General features: G+C 37.2%; 1 protein-coding gene across 1 annotated transcript in view; it reads right to left on the bottom strand.

Moving 5' to 3' along the window:
* The window catches only part of PIP4K2A (phosphatidylinositol-5-phosphate 4-kinase type 2 alpha), a 108,765-nt gene that overhangs the window by 30,543 nt on the left and 52,495 nt on the right, over positions 1-25,727 (bottom strand). The window contains exons 2-4 of the mRNA XM_066316273.1: positions 20,598-20,695; positions 19,405-19,501; positions 2,661-2,813 (exon numbers count right to left, since the gene is read on the bottom strand). Coding sequence (XP_066172370.1) covers positions 2,661-2,813; positions 19,405-19,501; positions 20,598-20,695 — 348 coding nt within the window. The remainder of the gene's footprint in view (positions 1-2,660; positions 2,814-19,404; positions 19,502-20,597; positions 20,696-25,727) is intronic.

The raw sequence follows: 25,727 nt of genomic DNA, 5'->3' as shown, positions 1-25,727 counted from the left end.
TTTCATGTATGTGGTGTGTGCTGCTGACAATCAGTGAACTGAAACTGGAGAATAGCTAAGAAGCAGACTTCTCCCTAAAAATCCCGTATTTGGCACTCCAGCGTAAAATTATTATCAAGAAAGATACTGGACAGTAAGGTAGGAAAATCAATAGAGAAAACTTGACAACTCCTCTATTGGCAGAAGAGAGTACATCAAAATAAAACTGAACTCATGAGAACTTGTTTTATTGACAAAGATTTCTATCAGGAGTACCAGGGCACCATCTGAGAAGTCTGGTACTACTGCAACTGTGCCATCCTACAGAACCATAAAGTGACACTCCCACCAGTGAAATACCCAGGTCTTGGACTGTCCTCAGGCATCAGTTCCAGCTGGAATGGAATAACTCACATCTAAGTTATTAAGCTCTCCTCTCAAAAAAAAAGATGCTTATATTCAAACTCCTAAGCAGGAATATTAACTCATCTTAATTAACGCCTTTATTCTTGCCCAGATTTATTTGGGAGACAGTAAACTGGCCCAAATCAAAACCACAGTAGGGACCATTAATGAGCTCCAGTGCCAGTGGATGGTATCTGGCATTGCACTGTTTGCTAGCAGAAGGCCAATCTGTGTGGGACAGTTTGGTCCAGGGAATTATTAATATCTTTTCCATGAGGACAACGGGTTTGCTAGATTTTGAAAAGCAAGTGAAGATAAGCTTTGCATGCCTGAAAAACAACTAGAGAAATGGGAGGACAAGCTGCTGTAACTAGTGATCCCAAGCATTCAATTTCCAGCAGCAGCACAGAGGGCATTGTGTCAGCTGTCATTAGAGCTACTGGATTTAATTTAGATCGTGTTCAGTACATTGCTGAAGATACTGAAATGATTTCATTTAAATAAAAAAGTCTAATTATTAAAATGCCTCTGTACTTGAGAGCTCCTGTATTTAGAGTTTTGTACAGTGCTTTTGAGTTCTGAGACAAAAAGAAATACAAGTTGTATCTTTATGAATCTCTTGGAGGCACCAGTGAGAGCTATTTTATATGAAAGATTTTCTAGTATAGAGTGAAATTAGGTGCCTGGTAGAGATAAATTTCAGATCATTATTCCTTGTAACTTAGCCTAACATGAACCCTGATGTTGGAATGTATTAATGAAAAAGATTCCAAATTATTAAATTCATTCATGTTAGCACTGATTTTATTGATACTCTTGAAAGATTATTGTTTTGAAAAGCAAAATGGCTTTTCAGCTGGATAAAGTCTCAAAATCTGCATCATTAATAGAAGCTTCTGATGCCAAATACAACACAGACTAAAACTTTAATTCTGCTGTATAGCTTCAAAGATCAAACCCTTCCAGATCAAAACTAAAATTGTAAGTTTGAAAACTCACATAAAAATAAACTCCAAAATACAATTAGATTTAAATCACGTTTAAAATTTTCTTTGGTAGAAGTGTCATTAGGAGATATCTTAAGAATATTTCTGGTAGTAATATTTATTCACATCAAAACAAACACACGATGGCCCTATGTGTTGTTTAAACAAAGGAACATCACAGGAAGAGAGAAAAGAGCTCACATTTAACATCCTGAAGTTTTCCCAAGTTACTCTGGGATTTGGAAGGCCTTCAGAGATCTCCCTTTGAGATTTACAAAGATACCTGTCAATACCTTCAGTTCCAAGTATCCTGAAAGAATGCTTCGGCCTCCCACCTCCGAAGTTAAAACTGCTTTTACAAAAGTAATGTATCAAAAAAACCCCAAACTACTACAAACAAGAATACTGCACAACAAAAACCCCACCACCTAAACACCACCAACAAAAAAGCCCAACCCCAAATGTCCTTAAGTATTTACCCGGAATTCCAATTCACAGAAAGAAGAAGGAAGATGGAAAGAAAGACAAAAAAACCCTTTCCTACTGTACAGCATATTTTGGGTGATTTTTAGAGGCTTTTCTGACTTCTGCAGCTTTAGAACTTATTCAAACAGATGTAGGACTAAGAAAACTAACACTGATTTTATTAACGCTTTTTGTAATTCCCAGGTTCTGCTCCCCTCTGTGCCAGCCACACAAACTATGCACCAGCACTGCAGGGCAACGTTCAAGGCTGATTTGAGTGCTCTCCAGTGTTCACTTTTAACTTTACTGTTGCATATTAAAATTCACATTACCACCTCCAATTTTTTTAATAGTAGGATTTTTACATTAATCATATCCAACTTTTAATTTCTTATTTAATACAACTTTGAATCTTTCAAATCTGTTGTGAAACACAGAACACACCAGATCAGAAAGAGAAGGTCACCTGAAGCATTCATACACATGTACACAGACATCTCCAAGCAAGCCCAGAATAAAATACCTTCAAGTCTGGGAGTCCCCTTGCCAAAACAAAGATCACTGTTTTAGTAAGGCAAAGGACCTTATAACCTCCAAATTACCTCTATCATGTAGACATATCTCTCTGTGAAACGCTAGTGCAGATATTTAGAAAACTCCATTCTTGTGAATTACAGACATACAATAAATTGCTGACGCAAACGGGAAAAAGTCTGAAGTGACTGTTTCCGTATTTATTAATTTAAAACTTCTAAGACTCAAAAAAAGATTGGCATTATAATATTAAAAAAGATATCCCACACCTTGGCAGAGTTCATTTATTACCTGATGGTACTTCTTCAGTATGTTGTGCATTTCTGCTACATCTTCACTTGTTATAGTTTTGATGATATATCTTTTGTCGTAAGACGTATGAAAGCGGGCACCACTGCGTGCTTGGGAATCATTGGCAAGGGGTGCACTTCTTGTCAATGAATTCTGTCAATTGATTTAAAACAAACAAAAAAAAAGCATCAAGTCAGACAAAAGTATGCAACTTTTATTTAGAGCAAATATAAACAATTTACATTTATTTAAAAATATTTTTCAGTACATCTGCACCAAGCTGAATTCTGCAAAGCACATATTCATAGTCTACATTATCTTGGGAAAACACTTTAAAAATATTCTGAGAAGGAAAGCATGTTTGAGGAGAAAGGTATTGCTCATCAGTGGTTCAAAACTCATCTTCAACATTCAGTGAGAATTTATTGGACATTGATACATATATATTATCAGCCTTTGGGAAGAAAACATACAGTAATTAAAAATCCAGAAGGAATACTCCATTACACCACAATAATTATAAACAGAGGATTAATCTATAGTTACAGTTTCATTTTAACACTAGCAGGATTTGCTCTTGAGCCAGTGTGATCTGGTAAATAACCAAGACCACAGTTACATTTCTGAGTTCTAGTACCAGAGTTTTCCAACGATTTCATCTCTAGAGTTAGGCAAATAATATTGTACAGTATCTCCTTTCGTAAAATAAGCCTACCTCCATAATGTCTCAAGAGGGGAGAATTAGTTAATGACTGCATAGCATTTAGAAGAGAGATTAAGGACTATTTTTAGAGTGAAGTTTAAAATTACTGGTGCTTCAACAGAAGCAAGTGAAGCCTTCTGCTTTTTTTCAGAGAATAAGGAGTATTTAGGTTAGATTTCTTTGTATTTATCAAAACAAAACAAAAAAAAATTAGACTAAGTATAACAACTTTTTTTTTTCCTTGCCTGGAAACATCTTTCTTTACCAATAAGAACTTACGCCAATTGTTGTATACTTGAATTGCACTAAAAAAAAACCAAGTAGCAACAGCAGCAACACAGCCATGAGAAAACAATGATGTTTTGGACCCCTTGTGTATTTCCATAAATATGGACATACTCTGAAAAGGTTAAACAAGTTAATTATAGACTACTGGAACACTTCTATGTTTATGAAACAAACTTGCAGTAACCATCTGGTATATTCCTACTCCTAGCAGAAAACCCCAGCTCCTGCTATCCTTCCTCATTTCACCATACTGCACAAACAGCTCTTGTTAAACTGCAATATACCTCCTCTTTCCCCATTCACACAGCATAATGTTCTTTCTGCTAGCTGAAAAGCCATTTTACTTTCAAGGATAGCTTAAATAAAATTCCATATATAAATGCAAATGTTGCAGATTCCTAAATAGTGAAAGTTCAGCTCCAACAGTTACAGAATGAATGTTTGTGTGGTGTGGTAAGGCACCATGAACTAAATCACAAAACAGATCAGCACTAGAAGAACGATGATACTTTGAGAGAGTAATTACCAATACACTTCATCTACCATATTCATGTACCAAACCCACATGAATATATTTTTGTAGGACCTAAAAATGTTTTGTTTGGAGGTTTTAACCATTGTTAAATCTGTTCACACACTTCATGGACTTCAGTAGGAGCAGGACATGCAGATTCAACCCCAGAAGGTCAGTAATTACTATAAAGTAATAACCTCAACCAAGAAATTAGGGTAACTAGAGCCCCCAATTTAAGAAGACACTTGAATACATACAATTATGTTTCTGTAGTTTGGAGATCCATTGATTTCAATAGGCCTTCAGGCCTTGTTTAATTTATCCCAACTGTGGGGCGCTTTCTGAAATCAATTTAACATGAAATAAAACCGTTTTCCCACAAGGTTGCTCAGTTCAGAAATACTCAGGAGTAGCAGGAATAACAGTAAATCATCTAAAAGCACACAGCTCTACAAGGGCTTATTAGAATGAAAACCTTAATTATAATATGTAGGAGAAATAAATCTTTTGCACTTCATTCTGTGTATTTCTAGGCTTGTACGATGAACCAGAATAATTACTGATATCTACGATAGAGTGACATCTTTCTCTATGATCCTCTCTACTCAATAATGAAAGAAAGGATGTGGATGCTTCTCTATGGCTTATAAATCAACTTTTTTTCTAGACTAATCAGAAGAGAGCTTTAATGACACCACTGCAGACATTGCAGTTCCTTCTCTACACTGGCTTTTGAACAGTCAATTTTAACAAAAACAAATCCTGATACACCATTGCCTCACATGGTATTGAAGACAGTAGAGACTTCAAATATTACAGCAGTCTTCTTTGCCTGTTTTCAGTTCTTTTCTGTTGAACTTAATTTCCCACCACTCCAACACTGGAAAGTTTTTATGTACTGAAGTCTATTCAAGGAAACAAGTATTATCAACTGAGTAAATTTTCTTAATGCTATACTTGATACCAATAATTTTCAAATTAAATTGTGGAGGTAGTGGTAGAAACCCTTTGTGCTCTACAATCAGAACTTCGTTTTGTTTCCAGGCCCATATGTAATAGTTCAAGATGAAGAATTGATAATAGAAGTTAAAATCAAAAAATTAAGTACAAATACAGTTGCCTTCATCACAGATTGAAAATATGATGTAATGCAATAATTATTTTTAATTTTAAAAAAAAAGTGAACGCATGGGTAACCATTAGTGTATATAGTGAATAAAACTACTGCTAAGTTATTAGGCTATAATTCAGTTAGTAATAATAAAGGCTACTGAGTAATTACTTGTTATTGTTCCCAGCAGAAAAGGGTACATTATTCTGAGGTTAACTATTGCAATAAAGCAGTAACCACAGTATTTTGAATGTATTTTTCCCACAGAACTCTAGTCTTCAGACTGTAATCCATATAATATAAACCTTGAAAGCAATTAACCTGGCAGGAGACTTAAGTTGTTTAGCTATAAAATGCTGCAAGAGAGGATATTGGCCAGTCAGCCACTGAACATCTGAAGGAGGAGAAGGAAAATGTGAAGGACATGACTCAAAGTTTTAAATACTCTAAAGGTGTATTTTAATATTCTTAATGAAAAGATTTTCATATTTGAGTGAAATACAGGCCAGGGCTGCGCTGGGTACAAGAGAGATGCTTGTTGACTGGATGGTAGAAAATGCGATGCCCATCTACAAGAAAATCCAGAAGGAAGATGCAGGGAACTACAGGTCTGTCAGTCTGACCTTGGCGCCAGGGAAGGCCATGGAGCAGATCTCTTGAGTGCCATCACACGGCATGTGCAGGACAACCAGGGGATCAGCCCCAGCCAGCACAGGTTTGTGAAAGGCAGCTCCTGCTTCACTGACCTGATCTCCTTTTCTGTGGTGAGATGACCCACTCAGCAGAGGACTGAAAGGCTCTGGATGTGCCTCCCTGGACATCAGGAGAGTCTTTGACACCATTTCCCACAGCAACTCCTGCAGAAACTGGCTGCTCATGGCCTGGCTGGGTGCTGCTGGATGGGCAGAAAACCCTTGGGATGGCCGGGCCCAGAGGGTGCTGGGGAATGGAATTACATCCAGTGGTGTTCCCCAGGGCTCAGTGCTGGCACCAGTTGTGTTTGATACCTTTATCCATGATCCTCATGAGGGGATCCAGGGCCCCCTCAGTCAGTCTGCAGACACACACTGAGGTGGCTGGGAGTGCTGATGTGCTGGAGGGCAGGAAGGCTCTGCAGGGGCATCTGGACAGGCTGCATTGATGGGGAGAGGCCAGAGCTCTGAGGTTCACCAAGGCCAAGTGCCTGTGCCTGCTCCTGCCCTTGGGTCACAACAACCCCTGCAGTGCTACAGCCTGGGGCAGAGTGGCTGGAAAGATGCAAGTTGGAAAAGGTCCTGGGAGTGCTGGACAACAGCAGCTGAACGTGAGCCAGGGTGTGCCCAGGTGGCCAAGAGGCCGATGGCATCCTGGCCTGGATCAGCAACAGAGTGGCCAGCAGGAGCAGGGCAGTGACCATCCCCTGCACTGGGCACTGCTGAGGCCACACCTCAAATCCTGAGTTCAGTTCTGGGCCCCTCGGTTCAGGGAGGACATTGTGGTGCTGGAGAGAGTCCAGAGAAGGGCAATGGAGCTGGGGAAGGGTCTGGAGCACAAGTCTATTGAGGAGCAGCTGAGGGTGTTTAGCCTGGAGAAAAGGAGGCTCAGGGGTGACTTTATCACTCTCTACAATTGCCTGAAAGAAGGTTGTAGGCAGGTGGGAGTCAGTCTCTTCTCCCAGGTAACAAACAAAAGGACAAGAGGAACTGGGCTTAAGTTGCCTTCATCTAAACAGATCCCTGTTTTTCCCTAATGAAAATTTATTCTGCCTGATTGCTAACTATAATGAAAATCAATTTGCAAATATAACTATCATACCAAAAATGTTGCTAGCAAGAGAATATTATATACCTCTGGATAATTATTTAGCTGCACTTGACTTTTTCTTAATGTTTTAATGGGTTTAAAATAGTATGCATTTATTTTTTAGTAGATGGCTATTTTATTTGTAGTTATCTATATCAAGATTAATTAAGAATGTACACAGCTATCATTTTACCACATGCATATTAATTTGTCAGAATAAACCAACCAACTTTATGCAAAGCAGCATCTTTCCATACATGCACAGATAACCCAAGTGCCCTCTCTACAATACTTTGACTCTAGTAATAAATTAAGATGAGATGTTTAAACATTGAACATGCTTAAATAAAATACAATCTTTAATTAAACAACTTCTTTGACACTTTATTTTTACTACCTCTCCACTCTTGTGATAGCTCTCTCAATACAATGCACTTTTCAGATACAGAATGTAGTTACTTTGAACTTTAAAAGCACTTGGAATGTGGAAGACATTTAATTATTACTATTTTTTGTGTTTTCTTTTGATGCTTGCCCAAGTTTGTGAAATAAGTGTGGTTTAAAAAGCAGAAACTCAAATTTTGTCATCTTGTGTGGATTACTGGTAATTGCTTCTTTCTTGCGTTGATAAATACACAGTTGAGTTTTGTATGTAGATAATTTTATTTGTAATGGTTAATTCTCACTTCTGTGACAAGAAAAAAGTTCAAATTCCTTCTAAAGTAAAGCTTCCAGGTACCTTGCAAAATACCCTGTCTCTCAACTATGCTAGTTATACTTGTTTATAGATAAAAATCAGTCTCAATTAAAATACATCTACTGTTAGCTGGTGATGACAACAATGAATCTCTATTTGACAACAAGTAGAGAGATGACAAGAATTGGCTTGCACTGGCAAATCATCATTAACAAGTATGATCAAGAAATAGCTTCACTGAAAGAACCAAACTAGGAGATTTTAGGGGCTTCAAAGAGGAAATGATACAGCTTTTTAAATCCACTGTGATTCTTCCCTTTGATGTAGGTGAAGCTAACTTACCTGTTAGACTCAGAGTCTTCAGCCATCTCATGGAGCCAAATACTAACAAGTTAATAGTATATGTTTTGGAATTGAAAAGATTCTTCCTTAGAAAATGTTTATTTTTTTAAGTTGAGACACAAAATGGCCAAGAAGGTCCTGCACTTAAGCAATTTTGAAGCACAGACATTAGAAAACCTATAACTAAAAAGAAATATCAGAAAAACCACACGTGGTATCAAATTTCACTTTTAAGTTAGACTTTAGATATATCCAGATAAGTTAACAAGTTTAACTTACTCTGAGGTTATCTTGTGCAAGTTTAGGTCAATGAACTTCCTTATTATTGTCTGCCTAAAGATAAAGTTATGCAGTCGTGCTCATTAGACAGACTAAAAATACTCATTTATTTGAATTGTCCTGCCCTGTTGTTGAGGCAACTATTAGTGACATTGTACAGATTTTTCTCTGACTGTTGAATGCACTTTTGAGATATAAACGGTAGCTTCTGGGATCCACACAGCTTTTGGCAGAACACACAGATAAATTTCAGTGATGATTTGTACGAAAAGTAAGAAAGATAAGTTGCATTGTAGACATCTGTGCACAAATTCCTTGGAAGCAAAGCTGATTGAACCTGTTTAAAGAGAGAAATGTAGGACTTTCCCTCTGCTTGGATCCAGCAGTAAGCTCAGTTAAGAGAGACCCACTGGGGTCCCTGGCAGCAGTATCTCCTTAAGTGAGGCTTCTCTAGTGGACTAGGGAGGAAATAAATAATGAAACTTAAGCATCTCCCTTTTCCAAAAGGAAAACATAAACGGAGTTGAAGGAGGGGGAAAGGAGATGCAGAGAGAGAGAGAGATCATGGCAAATACCAGATTGAATTCCCTCTGGCTCTGCTTCTTAATTAGGGGAATACTAAGTGGAATATGAACAGATGGGAAATGAGCCACTCCTCACTTAGCACAGACAGATCTATGAGCCACAAAGCCAGAACAGGGAGGATATCCTTCAGATGGAGACAAAAAATGCCCACCTCTTACCCTCTGAGAGACACAGGTTTGATGCTCTAACAACCCTGGCACCATCACTTACTGCTACAACCCAGCTCTTCCCTACCGTGCCAGGAGCCAGCAGAGCACGTCTCGAGCTGTACAACGTTGGAGGCATTAGCCCCATTAAGTTAATAAAAATCAGCTGCTTATACAATGGCATTAGCAAGCTCAAAATTCAAAGAAGTAAGGGTCAGACTGCCCTGTCCTCTTCAGATTTTCCCAGCCTTCTCCAACTTTTCCACAGTGTGCCTTGGATCTCTGGCACAATTAAAACATCTGTCAGCCACGCATACCCTGTTCCACTTAACAGCTTCACTTAGCAACTCACTGCAAGTCTCCTGCTCTGGGTGTGCGTGTTCTGCCAATTCCCCATTCACTTCTCATTTGTGAAGTTTTAATCTTGTGCCTGCTGGTTTTTTGGTCTCAGGAGAAAGAAAAGGTTTTGTACTTTAAAGTGTGAATACTTTCATGAGGTCGCTTAAAGACTACACTAAATTACTTGTGTAATTACTTATACAACTGAAGACACATTTAACATGCCAAGCTCAGAGATACCTCTACTAGATGAATTTCTCCATACATTCCCTTCTTTCCCAAATAGATTCCCTTTGACGAGTTATTGGCTGGAAGCTTAAGTGCCCTTGCATAAATAAATATTAAAAAAACCCCACCCATCCTGCAGTGACTAGCAGGCAACTAGAAATATTCATTTGATCTTCAGTGCTGAGAAGTAACAAATCACAGAGAATTCCTTTCATATACAGAATTAATTTCTGAACAAATAGGCAAAAAAAACTCGTAAAGTTTTAAATACAAATTACTAAAAGCTACACTATTTACTAGTACTTAACTTCCCAGAGAGTTCTTGAGAAAAAAAGATTATTCAGCACACCTAAATTACATGTCATCATTTCACCCAAGAACAGCATATTCTTTAGCAAACTACCTGCAAGGTTGTTTAATTTCACTAGAGATCCACTCTCTCTCCTCTTTCCCAAACTCTGAACAATCTGTCCAGAGTTTTATTTCCTACAATAAATACAAATCAAGTAAGGAAAAAGGGTTTTTTCCACAGGTGCTTTTAGAACCTGATCTGCAATTCTTTGACATTCACAGGAGCTTCTGGAGATGTTAACAAAATTTCATAAACTGGAATCCAACAGAACTGCTTCCATTAGAAGCTATTTCATTTCACCCAGCATTTCACCTTCCTAAACTGAACTCCGATCTCTACTTTTGGATTAGGTAAGCTCCAGGAAGGCAGTCCTGATTTTTTCTGTCTTCAAAAGACCAAGATTCACCACTGCAGTTTTTCTAGTATTTAGCCATTTGTGTTGCTCGAAAGGTGAGTCTAATTTTGAATTTTAATTATTTCCTTTTCTGGTCATTCATATTTATTTTATTCCTGAAGTACCTAGTATTCTTTTTCTGCAAAGGTATTCACATACTACTTACTTCTTAACTCTAATTTTTCCAAGTGCAGCAGGTCAGACTGTCACTCCCAACTCAATGGCATTCTCTATGTCCTTAAATTTCTTTGACACTTTTCCAGTATTTTTTCTACATCCAAATTTCAACTTCCTTTTTTAAAGACTACTATCATCAAAACTATATATAAAAATGATATATGAAAACGATATATAGTTCTAGCTTCAGGTATAAAATAAGCAGATGTCAAAAAGAAGTATGAACTCTTTCTGATCTTATTTTTATGCCTTCTAATTTATCCACTCTAGGGTGTAGTTACTCCTTCTAGTCTGAAGGTTGCCCTCTAAATTCTTGTCCTCTTTGACCTCTTGTTCCTTCTCAGAACTACCACCTCGCTGAACACAGCCCTCATCTCTGTAGTTCTGTATTCCTTTTTTAATCATATAAGTATTCATCTCACTATATTAAAAGGATATCATTTGGACAGGCTCAGAATGCCAGGTGATCATAGTGGGTTCTGCACAAAATCTTTGACTTTATTCTGCTTCAACATTTCAATGGATTTTGCATCCTCTGCAAGATTTCACTACATGAAATGTCAATTGCTCGTTGATAATTAAATTTTGACTGTTGTAATCTAATTATCCATTAGTTATATAATTTTGGGTTTTTTTTATTATAAAACTCTGCAATAATTAGCATTTAAAAATGCAAGACACAAAATATCAAGGCAAATACTTTGTAAGAAGCATCCTCAAGAGTTCTTAGAAGCCAGCTAAAACACTACCTAAGGCTTTATCCTTTGTAAATTTATTTTTACCTTGCACAGTGGTCAATAAAAACAGCAACCTATTGTAATTAAATAATAATAATGATTTGACTCATAATGTTAGTTATATGAATAGCAGATATCAAAAAAACATGCTAATTTCCAGAGAGGCTTTGATAATTTCTAAGACTAACAAGTTAAGCTTGTTTGGAGCTATTTTATTTAATTGAAACTATTTTTGTGAAGAAAACACATGGAGCAAAGCCACTGAAGTACAGGAAGAACTTGTCCCCCATCTCACGCCATAACTGTAAGCTATATTTATAACTGGCGAAGTATTTCCCCCCTCTTCAAAGACAAACTGCTGGTGAGGCTCTTCTTCCCCTGCCCACTTTGCTTAAAATGTTCACAGCATGAATTTTTATCTCCACAGTGGGAGGCCAAGGATTAGCCCCAGTCTCCAAGAGGGTGGAGAGATTTAAAGGTCAATTTAATTAGCTCATTCTAATCTCTCGCACGCCTAATGTAAATGTCATTGTTTTCTAACTGCTATTTTAGCAGACAAGATTGTATTTTAGAAACTTTGAACACATGAACTATGTGTTGGATGTAATACAAATACTCTGTGTAGCTGATTTAAAAAGGGATCCTAATAAAAATTGCCATTGAGTCTGAGCTTTTCCTAAGAAAGAGAAAAAGGGCAATAGGAAAATTCTGGTGGTAAAGCATAGAGAGCTTTAGAAGAACAGTAATCTTTCAAACTGACTGGCTTAACAGCTTCTCATTGATTTAAATCTTCCCCATTTCATGATGTCTGGACAAAGGCAAACAATGGTTTCTGCTGCTGTGATCTCATCCAAAAGCTGTGGAAAACTAAAATGGGCTTCACAAGCTCAACGTACCCTAAAGACAAATCAGATCACATCCCAGACTATTTAAGAGTGCCTCTGGGCAAGCTTTGCATGAACAAACAGGCAAAAACAAGTGCACAGATGATGCTCTGTGATGACTGAATCATAGGTCAGTGGGAAAGCCTGGCAGTGGCTCATGGCTGTTGCAGGATGATGTACACACGGTCTGGCTGTTCTTCTGCAGGAGAAGTCACAGCGCGGCTCTCTGGCCCAGGCACAGCTTCCCAACAAGACAAACCTGGAGCTTCCCCCAACCTTTTTTTCCTTTTTTACAAGACCTCAGGAATCATGGACTTGGAAATTAGACCAGGATTACTGATTAAGAAGGACATGAGAGAGACAGTGTCATACAACTCATAGATGACATAGATGCTCCAAGGTCATTTGCTGTAATTTGAAACAAGTAGCCCACTTCTGAGACATTTTTCAGGACAGTGTTTTGTCAGTGACTTGTAGAGTGAAGAAAGGCAAAGCACTGGTGTTTTTTTAACAACAGAAGCACCAAACCCAGAGATATCGAGGTTGTTGTACAGGGAGAGGTAGGGATAGCTTTTGAGTCTATTTTGTGTGGTGACACTGCATTCTTGCCATTAAGCAGATGCTAATCTGCAGAAGCATGGCCAGGCAGCACTGATCTCTGACAGTGGAAGGAGTCTGTCACGGAGAAAAGCATACCTGACATACCAGTAACATGCTATGAGCACATTCAGGGGTGCAACCTCCCCTGCCTTTGCCAGAAATATGAACAAGTGTGAAGGATGATTTCGTGTCAGCTCATAAGCATGACTCGCACGAGGCCTATGGCAAATGTCATGGGACCTCCAAAAGATGAAAACAGGACAGCACTGGTCCTGTGCTGCACCCATCAGAAATATGGAGCTCCTTCTACAGTCTTGGCAAGATGTGGATGTACACCCTCCAAACTCCTACGAACATTTATTAAAAAAAAATTTTATTCAGGCAGTGATTACAATGGTGAAAGATGTGAAAAACTTTGACAGAAAAAGGAGAAACACAAACTTTTCCTTTTTTGCATTGAGCTATCCTTCCAGGAGAAAGGTTATAGGTTCTTCGACTTTGTTGAATAAGAGTTAATGAATAAAACATGAGGGTCTTTCCTAAATCAAGTTATCCTATTGAGACCATAGATCTGGGTTTGGAGCTGTCAGCTTAAGGCATGCACTTGCTTTGGAAAGAGTTAGGGCTCTTTTTCTGGGAGCCTTTTCCCTTCAGCCCTGCAAAGCTTGGCTTGATGCCTTCCTTTCAATAGTTGTGTCTGTAAGAACTTGGGGAGTACCTATCAGTTTGTTCTTTTGATGTTGCCAGCACATGCTAAATTACTATTTTCCAGCTTGAATGCCTGATTGTGAATGATACTCAGTGTAGGCAAGGAACAGCCAAAAGCAAGGCAAATGAAATGTTTTCTAGGGAAAACTAAGAGAAACCACAAGTTAGAATTTCTGTTGCCATATGTACTAAGGATAAGTCTCACTAACGCTAAATTATTATTTGGGCTGACACTGAAGGCACTAAATCTTAGTACATTAGATTTAGATTCCAAACTTCATTTTTACATTCTGGAAAGACTACAAACAGCACAGTTTTTGTTACTACAGCTGGTTTAATGCTTTACTACCACTACTGCCTATACTCACATCAAACAAAGTGTCAGCAGTTCTGAACTTGGTATGTGTCTAGGTCTCAGTATCCATTTGGGATCCACAAATATTGTTACAATTCAGGATGGCTCAGGTGATGACACATAGAACTCTGTCTTCTTCAGAGGGCATTATAGCAAAGTTTATTGAAAGACAGATTCTTCTTATACTGTGTTTCGGTACAATGAATAGGATTGATCGTTTAGGGCACCACCTTTTTGTAAACATCTCTGCCAGTAAATAAGTTGGAAAAACATCAGGTGTCAGGAGGACAGTATCTACAAGATTGTTTTGGGTTCCTCCTTATGATTTCCCAGGCCAGACTGAGAGTTCCGTCCTTGGCTTTCCCACAGGCTTCAAGGCACTGCCTGGAGCCTAAGAACCCATGCTCTGACCACTGTCAGCTCCCACGCACAAAGCGTATATTCTGCTACATCTCATCTGATAGATGAGCCCAGGAACTTTTTATGCACTGTCAGACTTAAAATGCTAAAATAAAATTACCAGCACCAGTATTTTCTTTACAAGACTGTTCTTGCTTTGACGATTTTTAATGCACTTTATGGAATTAGTTGAAGAAACTGTCTTAGGAATAAGCTCCAACTCCTAACACAGTTGTTGCTGACCTTGCTGTGTGTAGTTTGATGCCAAAGGTGGCTTGTTCTTTCCCAAAACAAGAGCCAAGAAATAAAAGCATAAATTTTAGTGCAGTTGCACCAGCTGAGATCTGATCAGTATTTGTTTGTCTGAAGAAACATATCACCCTGGATTGCAAAGTACTTTTTAAGTTCTTAAGATGATGTCTTAGGACTGGATAAGTTATGTAAAATGAACAAAAAATTTCAGAGATTGATAAGGATTCTGATGATCTGAAGTTTAGATACCTCAAAAGAAAATTATATTGAAGGCTGACATCTAAAAAACAAGCCTAGAATTTGCATTGTTTTCCTGATGCCTTGTTATGAGTCTGGACGACAAATCCTTCTGCACAGAAAGCTCTGGGAGATATTGAAAAGTCTCTTTACAGTCTTATCAGAAGGATTTAAAGATACTGAGGTTCATATGGTTTGTTATTATGGAAACTGCTTAAAAGCAGGAATTCTCATTAATTATTTTAGATTTCAATCTCTTATATGGAAAAATGCTTAGAGAAATAACAAGCATAGGTAAATTAAAAAGAACTTACAGACCCATCTGCTGAAAGTTCTTTATGAATTCTTTGTCTTATACAGAGAATCTCTACAAACTGCTTCTACAGACAGGAAAAGTCAGATCTGAGCCTGTCTCCTATTACACCAAGTACTAAAACTTCAAGGGAAATCAGTTGTGCTCTCCTTCATCCCCAGTATAAGGCTCATTAGTACACTGGGACATTGGTGCCCTCTGGTATGAGCAATTGTACTTTATTGGGCAAGAACCCAGTCTTCCTCTTTTGCCTAGCAGAATCCAGATGTAGGATTCAGCAATAACTTTAAGCAAGAACAGATGTGTTGGAGCATAATAAAAAGTTTCTCTTCCCAGAGCAACAGTAGTAGATCCTATTTTTCTACAGACTGTTGGGGGATGTTAGGTGAGCTGCCTGCCTGTTAATCTCTCATAATTTTGCAGTTTATAGAAGCTAACCTTATAATTCTTCTAATACTCTACTCTTGGATTTTCTAAGATAACAAAGTATGTCAACTGACTTGAGAAGAAACCCTAAAGAAATACAGCCATCCCATTAATTGGGCAGGGGGGAGTGGGGTGTGGGGAGAGGGGGTAGAAATCTTTCTGCAGAATAACTTTTACAGTGTCTAAAGCTGAGGGGGAATGCAGAAATTAAAATTAATTCAGTGCTTAGTGAGGGATGTTACAATATTTGTTTTCTAATAAAGTTTTTCTTTTCTACTACAAACAGTTAATTCATTCAAATATTCTCCGGTGAATATCAGAAGGGTTCTTTTTCAATTAAACAAGAAAGCGCTAACAAAAATAAGTAATTTACCCTATCAAGGCAAAATCTGTCATTACTGCTCTGGCAGTAATTTTGGAATTATTTTGACACTTTAAAAAAATCTTCAATCAGAGATCCATATGTACTTTCTTGTAACATTCAACAGTACAAAGCAAAACAATAGCCCCTTTCCCTTTGGTAATTTATAGTCTTTGTAAGTGGTTAAAATGGTTTTAAAGTTTTTCCATCATTCAAATGTAACTTTGATTCATACTGACTGCTCATCACTTGTGTTCCCTCTTCTAAGAAAAAGCAGCCAGACCAGTTTTCAATTTAATGCAGTTACTGGTTTAGATTTTTGTAATGTAAAAACCAAGTTTCTTAACCTAGATTCAAGACTTCACTTATGATAACAAGTTTGTATTGGCAATCTCTGAATGAAACTCAAGGCTTCACTAACTTCATACTGTATTTTCCACGCTGCTGTTCATTATAAAGCACGAATCACAAAATAATCCACACTCAGTATTAGCAACTGCAGATGTATTTCCACCAAACTTCAATCCCAGGTTCAGTACTAAACGTCTCTTGGAGATGCCCAACTGACTATGAAATATACAGATGCAGGAGAGATTACCAAAAACATCTCAAAAAGGGGAGTTGGCTTGTGTCATGTGAAGGGAGTTCATTCCAGGAACTGTAATTGCCATTACTAGAAATGGCTTCCTGTAAGGCATGAACCATATACAATTTTAGGACTTCCTCTGACTGCAAAGTCAAGACTACTTGTAGGAAAACCCCATGTACTCTGTGAGACTTAAATCTCTCTTCAGAGACAAAAGGAGATCTCTGTAAGACAAGTTCCATACATTAACTACTTCACATGTGAACTAGGTCTATGTATTAAGCAGTCCACAAAATTACTACAAAATGAGAAACTCAACACAAAGAATAAAATTAGTACAGCCCACTACTTAGAGCATACACTACTAGCTTTTTTTCATGAGGTAGGTGGTTTTGTTTTTTTAGTGCTTACTCATAATGAAAGACTATTTGCCCTCTGGAAGAACTCGTCAAGGATATCAGCAAAACGTTCTGAAGAAAACAAAGGCATTTAAAATGAATGTTCTCTGAGACTGTGACTGATGTGTCTGACTAATGAACAAGGTAATTGGGTTTATTTATCTAAACCAATCCTTTCTGGCTCAATAATGGGAATGACACTGTTCACAGTTGACTAGGACTCCCTTCCTGAAAAACATTATATAAGAAAAACTATCAGAGAAAGTAACTTGATATTTCTTCCATAAGCTTTCCCTTCTACACTGTAAATAATTTTTCAATTTCAGGTTTGATTCTGAGTATAAGACAATTTCAATCAATAATAATTGGAATAATTTCCTTGAAGATAATGGTTATCTGAAAAAGTATATATAGTGAAACTCCCTTTGTTGAATTAAATTCCATTTTTAAATCACACACACTATAACATTAAAATGAAAGCAACTTCTACATTTAATAGGGATCATCCCTATCTTACAGGTGGGGAGACAATTTCTCTTTATGTTAATTCTGTAAAAATAATCTAATTTTGAAAGTGAGTTCAAAACACATTAATACTTTGAGCATTTAATTTCTTTTCTTTTTAATCAGATTAGTCCAGTAGAAAAAGAATTCAGAGTGATAAATTGCTTGGGCTGAGGAAAAAAGCAATAGTGAAGGCAGACATTGTCTTCCCTTAGGTTAAAATTAATATTAACTATCTTCTGTTTTTTACCAAATCTGTTTTAAATATTAAAAAGCATGCGACTGTTTTTCTAATACATAATTTTGTTGTATCAAAAACCAGGATGTAGTTACATGTTCTTATTTTGGACGGTTGATTGGTTACATCACCAAAACACAGAGCTACGAAGAAGCATTTTTGGTTTTAATCTGAAAATACGGACAGTTTATCCACTGACAGTTCCTTAACGCTGTTTTATCATTGTTATCATTAATAAATCCAAACAACAGTGGAACATAGTTACAACAAGAATTTCTGTTGCAGAACAGCAGTGCAGATGGAAACATTTCACAGTGCTGCGGAATGCAGCAGTTTTGATTAAGCCAAGTTTGCCAGTTTTAACTCACTACAGTATCTTAAGTCTTCAACATTTATTGAACTCTACCTTCCATTCTCTAGTAATGTCAAAAGCCCATGTTCTAAAGATAGCAAGAATGAGTTGACATCACAATTTTAAGAGCAATCACACATCTTCCTTCTTTGACACTCATCCTTCTCCTTTGTCAAAAAAATTTGAAATCTTCATATAAATAGATTAGGTAACTTCTCAAGCAGTAGGATCCTCCTTTGTCCATTAGCAGAACTGAACCAGAAATGCAATTTGATATATCTGTTAAAACTGCTGGCCTCAGTCTCGGCGCATTTCCTTTTGAACAGTTCTTCACAAACAGGATAATGAAAAATCATGGAACATGATCATGACAGCTCTGCCAAAATAAACCAACAATCCTCTTCTCCACTAAATGGCAAAGTGTCTTAGCAAGGTTACAGTGGCTGTAACTGAGATTCATAACCTAATCCCTCTCTACACCTCTGCAACGTTTTAACCCACCTATGCATTTCTAACACATTGTTTGATCCTGAAAAGGGGCAAATTGGTAAAAAGGATTGTTGAAGGACTCAGATATAGATTTTGGCTGCAACATTCAGTTTGCTCCATTTGCAAGAACAGGAGTGCTATTGTACAAATGCATTTTGCACCATTTATTTAGCTACTTAAAACCATTTCTTAAAAAATCACTTAATATATCTTTATGACATTATAAATATAACTGCAGCTCACATCAAAATAGTTTAAAAAAAGCAAGAGAGTATGAGAGGAAGCAGTACTGGGTTGCACAGCAAGTGTTCTTTAGGACGGGACATCTTGCAGTGTGACTGCAAAAGGAATTATCCCTGTGACTGAAATGCTGTGCATTAGGAACTGTTAATGGAAAAGGGAACTGTCAGTGAGAACTGGCAAATCAGGCTGAAACAGAGTTCAAGGACTTTCTTTTGCAAAGGCAGAACGAAACTCTGACTGCATGGAACAACCCTGCCAAATCTAGAGCAATTTCTTAGTTTGCTCTATCTGCTTTACACAAGCAATTTGTTTCCAGATCCTCTTAACTAGGGGAAAATGAGACACGAGGAAGCAGGAATAAGCTGGCAGGCCACAGGTCATTCTCTTCTAACTGAAAAGAGCATGAAGGGAAAAATAAAAAAGGCTGCGGTCATTTCAGAAACCACATCTAATCCAGACAGAACACCAAAGCAACTCTTACCTAAATGACTCAACAGAATATAGAATCTCTTGCCAGAAGTGTCCAGACATTATTTTTCCCCCTTATTGCAAAAGAATCCTTCCTGCAGTTCCAATAAACGTGACTTATATGGAGTCACTAGAATGGGAAGCACAGAGGACTAAAGACGGCAGAAAGGCAGGAAACAGAAGACAGTTGGGGTAGGCCAAAAGGTAAAATAGAAATGTGCATTTTACCAGTCTCAGCTTTTTCAAAGTGAACTTACCTGAAAGTCTTGATCATCAATTCCAAATCTCTCTCTTAGATTACGGAAAACCATTGGACAATATTCTTTAAATTTGAAATGACTTGGCATGTTTTCTCTGAAAGACAATAAAACCAATTCAACTTCGTTACTGTGCATATATAATAAGCAATTCTAGAGAATTTTCTCTCAAAACTGTTCACAGAAAGCTGAGGGTAACAGCCCTCTTACAGTTTCTCTTCTAATGCTTTCTTTTTTCAGAGATTGAGATTGGGTTGTTTTTCTTCACAATGCTTAACAAATGTTTATTTGCCTGCTAAATATCTATGTCATAGCTAAGGAACCACAACAATGATGAAATGAACACAAACTGGATTTTGACAATTCTGAAACACAGACTAAAGAGAAAAGAATGCTTTCCCGCTGTCCTAAACTTCAAAGGTAAAATCTTAGATTGGCTTATACAATTATTATATCATTATTATATCATCTGTGACATCAAAAAGTACTAATAGTGCCAAAACTTCAAGAAAATTTGACTCATTCAATACAGAACTAATTTTAATATGCTAGTGTTCATTTTAGATCTATACAAGAGAAAAGTTATTTTGACCTCTGTCACAGAGCAAAAGTCCCAAAGTAGCAAATTTTTTCTTTTCTACATATGTTCTTGAATAAAATTCAGGTTATACATATGCCAGTATTAATAGTTTTGTATGTCTGTACATATTGCTCATGGGGCATTTTATTTTTAAGAGAGAATAGATATTACATGAAATTACCACAATACTTTTGATACTTCTATATGATGGGTATGATTTTGTATTATGGAAAATAAAAAGCTAAACATTATTCACATTTAATAAAGGCTTTAGATTCTCATTCTCATTCAAATACAACACTTAACATGCAGTTATGTTTTTAGAAATACACAAATAAATGCTTATATCAGCCATAAATAATCACACTAAGAAAGGATCACCTTCATATCTAAGATACTCATAAGGCAATAATAAACCATATGGAGGAAAAATTCTACCCAGCAGCCTTTGCTGTTGCTTTTTAGAACAGCACAGATGGTTATGTCTATCTCAGGATTAACTTAATCATCAAAACTTCAGTCCCATGCACTGAAAAATAACAGAGTTCATAGTACTACATAAAAATACCATTGCCACTGTCCACTTCTACACAAAATTGTTACTTGCACTTACTTGTTGAAAAGGTGATTGTCCACCTTTATCTTTGAGTACGCTTTGAAATCATCTGGCATCAACATAACAGGGATTTGAACATGGCTCAGTTCATTGATCTAGAGAAAACAGAATATATTTAGTTGCTACTGTCTTTGCAAAGATGCTACAAATATCTTTTAATTATGAAAGGCTACTGTTTCCTGTGTATATATCCCAGGAGTAAAAGCAGGTAAGGGAAGAATGTAAAAGCAGTGTTATTTTTTCCAGATCAATCTCAAGAGTGACACTTTGGAAGAGAAGAAACAGCATTCCATATTTAGACTTGTTTCAGAAATATAAAAAGCGCTTTAAAGCACACCTGGAGTGTACTTTTTATGGAAGGTCAATGACAATGCCAGTAAAATGGTCTCCTACACCAACACATTGCTCTTATTTTGTTAGTCAAGCTATGCTTTCCAAAGATAATTCAACTTCTTTATTTCCAATGACTATTTATCCCTGCAGCTTATGAAGTAACCTTACATGCCTGTGTCTTGAACTGTTTATAAAAAACAAGTGAAATTTTGCATCCGTGTGAATGTACATCCTTTCAGCTCAACAAGCAGAAGTCTGTTCCTTACACTAGTGCAGAACTCAGATGAGTTTTTGTAAGTCACAGTATTCAGGCATTTCTTTGATTGTTCACGTTGGACAAACCATTTAAATAGATAAATTTTTTGCTTAGAAGTAGAGATGCACGTAACTCCTAAGGTTTTCCTTGTTTTCTTACATTTATGTGGACCACCTACACTTTCTAGCTTTGAAATTAACACTGACAGTATTCTCAAGATTAGGATTTTTCCACTTATATTTGCAATTTACTTCTGACCATATCACTATTTTATAAAATGTAGACAACTTAATCACAACCTAGTTTGTAGGCATGTCTTAAAATACATACTGCATGTATTAACCTACCCTTACTTTACTTAACTAAAACATGATAAATACAAGACAGAATTGTTAAGCTTGCAATGGTCCTTCCAAACCAGGAATGAGATACCCATTACAACAACAGTTACCAAATACCCATGACACACGTTTTAGCCATGGTTTTACAGCACTCTACACCCTGGTCATGCATCTCAATTTACCAGTCAAATCTCTTCTCTCATACAGAGCACATTTTTTCTCAGCAGCTTTCTACAGGGTTTAGAGGGAAGCCCCACTCTGTAAGAGTGGAAATGCACACTGGGGCTGGAATTACCAACACAGGTGTGCTCCTCTGCTCCCTAACACTGCCTATCCACCAGTGTTTTCCAGCTAGGAAAATGTTAATTGTCTGTAAACGCTGCCCCGCTTAAGAGAGGCTTTTGGAGAAACCTTCACTGAAGCAGCTGCAAGTTAAAAATACTGGAGAAAAAAAATGCGCCCCCTGGAAATATGACCTTTAGAAGAACAGAAATTAAACAAAGTAAGAAAAGAGTGAAGAGTCTTCTAGCTCTTAAACAGAAGAAAGAAACCAACATGGGCAGGCAGGTCGCGTGGTCTCCTTACCTTCCAATACTTTAAAGCCCCAGTAATGTTCCCTGCTATGTCTCATTTTTATCATTCAGATCCTTGCAGCCCACATGAAAACTGCTAAGATCTGTTGCATTTTACAGAATGCTTCTTTGGAAAGACCAAAAAGTTCTAGATAGAAGCATGGCAGCTACAAGCAGAGCAGAGAAAGGAAAGAGAAAGGTCTGGGATAAGCTCAAAGTGCTTCACTCCTTGGAGTTGGAGGGAGAACGTTCTTTCCCCACTCCAAAGGAAGAGAAAGAAGAAACTCCAATAAATTTTTGAAAACACAGCTGTACAAGCCTAATAAATCATGATGACACCTCATTAAATACAACATAAAATAACAAAACATTGAAAAATCACTACATCCAGCATACATGCTCTTACTGAAGCTGATACTGCCATACATCAATCTCACCCTGAAGCCACAAGGCAGTTCACAAATCTGCAGAATCAGTCTAGCTGCTGTACAAATAAAACCAGGGACATGTAGCTACATTACACAGAGATACAAAATTCTGAATGTTTGACAGAATTACCATCTCTTTCAGATTGCCAGATCACACAAATTTCCCACTTGAACGAAGAGTAACAGAAACATACATACATGTATGTTCCAGACAAAAATGATCCTTCAAAAATGAACACCTTCTGCTGAATGCTGTCAAAAATGCTGAACTGAAACATCTTCAACTACCTAGAACAACAAAGTCTGTTTGCAAATTTGCATTTTAGATTATCAAAACTGCGTTAATCAAATTTTTGTGTGTACTTGCTTTCTCCATTTGCTGATACAAAGTTTCTCTGCCTACATTGATAGATTAGCTTTCATGCTGTGGATATTTAAACTTGTGCTATGTAATGATACAGTTTTACTTGTGTCTGCAGGCCTTACAAGCATCACCTACACAGTGCAATGAAAAAGCCTTTGTAGATGCATACTTTGGGGATTCTTTGATGTTAAGAAAAGAAATCCAAAATACTTCTAAGACATTCCCTACAAGATGTGAATGCACACTCCCCATTTCCCAGTCAAGCAGAAAAATGCCCACTAACACAAGTTTTGATGGTTTTGTTCTGTTTTTTTCAGGAGGGTTACATTTTTCAGGGTGTTTTTTTTTTTTGTTGGTGTTTTTGGTTGGTTGCTTTAGTTTTTTTGGTTGTTTTGGGGTGGTTTGTTTTTTAAGATTCATCCAAATCTGAGGTACGTAGGAGTAATTTCTCTAAATATTTTTGGAAACTCCTCTCTAGCAGAATAGGAAAAGAAAAAAGCAGGTGATGAACACAGAGTAGAAGTGACCTTTGGTATAGCACACCAGCTGAGTAATGGCATATCCCAGCAGCAAAGACCACTAATTAATTTAAACCTTTCAAGTACAATGTCTAGTTCTTTGTGCAATACTACATTTTTCAATAGATTTGATGAAGCCATACTGGAAAATGCACACAAGAGAGAATGGAATACCCATGTCATTAGATCTTGGTGGAAACTGGAACCACATTGTGGAGGGGAGGGAGAGGAAACAATATCCAAAACACCCCCTCCCCCCCCCAAACAGCTCTTGAAAAGCTAAAAGAAAAGGGAAAGGTCAGAGGGATCAATTCTCTACTTGGCCATCACTGTGTGAACAGTCACATCTGAAAAACACTAAATATGAAACACAAAACATTTTGAGTCTTCCAACTTAGCTCAAATGAGTATTTTGCCTCTTCCTGTGTTTGAAAGCTAAGCACAACAGAAAATGTGTTAAGATGCATGTGATACCTTTGACAAGTATTATGACCGTCTCTTCATGTTACCCATTAAATACAGTTAGCTCCCTGAGCAATAGCAAATGAGATGTGTGTGTGTGAGGATGGAAGTTCACTACTCCAAATTACAACAGGAACTGTGTTAAAATAGCTGTAATAATTACATAAGAAATACCCATTTTCCTCTAAGGAGTACTTCTGAATGTAATAAAATCATAAGCAAGAAACAATTTCCCACAAGAGATAATTGCAAAGCATACATGAAGCAAAAAGAGCTCACTGGACAGAGCACTGAGGGCTCAGGATCAAACATTCATTTAACTGCAATCACCTCTGAGAATCCACATGTACAGAATCTCTGTAATAAATTCATTTGCATCATACTGAAAAGAAAAATTCTTTTCGTCTTGCAACCTACATCCTTTAATTGCCTTGAATTACTGTTGCCAAAGCAAAATTTTGCTGCAGATTGTCTTTTTTTTTTGATTACAGACAATGCTGGCTTTGAGGAATTCAAATCCCATAAAATTGTCTTACAGAATGCATTGTTTTAAATATGAATGACTAAAATTTTAGTTGCACAGTAACCATGCATATTATGTATAAATATCTCATGTGTATTAATAACATTTATAAACTCTCTCACACATAATATTAACAAGTGACCCAGAAGCCTCTCTTTAAGTAATTAATTCAGTATCTTCTGTGATATTAATATAAACACAGGTGGTTATGCAACTTGGAAACATCTCCCTATAACTTATAAGCTTTAAGACAGAAGAATGTTAAAAGCCTTAGACTGGCATTGCCCCTTTAAACACACACAAAAAATTGTGGCTCAGAGTGGTGGCTTGGCCATGGGAGGTGGGAGAGAGCCAAAGCAAAAAGAAGCTTTCAGGCAAAAAACGACTGATTGCAACTCATTTTGCTCCTGCAGGTTTAGGATTGAATTCACACTGTCAGGAAAACAGAGGTTGTAATTAAACTGCAAATAAGGGAATAATAAAAGCCTACTGGACATTGAATAAATAGTAAGACTCAGCTGGTAATGATTTTGAAATTAGCACACAGAGAGGTGTTCCCACAAAGCCATCTTATATTGGTGACATTTCAAATAAGCGTCTCTAATTTATATGATTTGAAATCAAGCAATGAATATATCATAAATTGTTAGGCATTATTAATGGCCCTTATTTAATTCAGATACATTCACCCTAAACACCACATTACTAGGGCAATGCATAATTAAGCATTAGTTTTCATTCTGTCAGAACATAAGCAGCAATAAATTGCTTGTATGCAAAGCAGACAATGAGATATTTAAACAGCATATAATAAAGGCAATTTACAGCACATATTGCATGTTTAGCTCGAAGAGTCAGAACAATAACCCTGTTCTCCAACTGATACAAGGTGATGCCTATTGCTACGATGCTACAGCAAGAAACCTGCATAACGCATTACAGCTGGTATTACTCATTTTAAAACCCAAATCAAGCAAGTGACCGATCAACCAAAAAAATCCCCATAAAGAGCCCAAAGAAGCCATGCACAGCATCCAAAATGCAATCCTGAACAGATCAGAACTCTCACTCAGACTACTTAGCAATGCCTAGTTTCTTTTGAAACTTTTCCTGTTTAAAGCCTCCATGTTCTATGGGGTTTTCTGCATTTATTGTTGCAGCTTTAGTAAACAGCATAGATAGTTTCCTTTTAATTTAAGTATCAGCCTACCAGACTCGCCGAAACTATGGAGGGATGCACTGTTTTCACACAGAACAGCCTGATAAAACATCTCAGTCGCAGTTACAGCTCTTGGCAGTTTCACACACAGGAAAATCCCTGCTGCTCCTG

This window comes from Sylvia atricapilla, chromosome 1, assembly GCF_009819655.1.
Source record: "Sylvia atricapilla isolate bSylAtr1 chromosome 1, bSylAtr1.pri, whole genome shotgun sequence".
NCBI lineage: Eukaryota > Metazoa > Chordata > Aves > Passeriformes > Sylviidae > Sylvia > Sylvia atricapilla.
The sequence above is the reverse complement of the archived record's forward strand: the minus strand, read 5'-3'. Positions and strand labels throughout refer to the sequence as shown.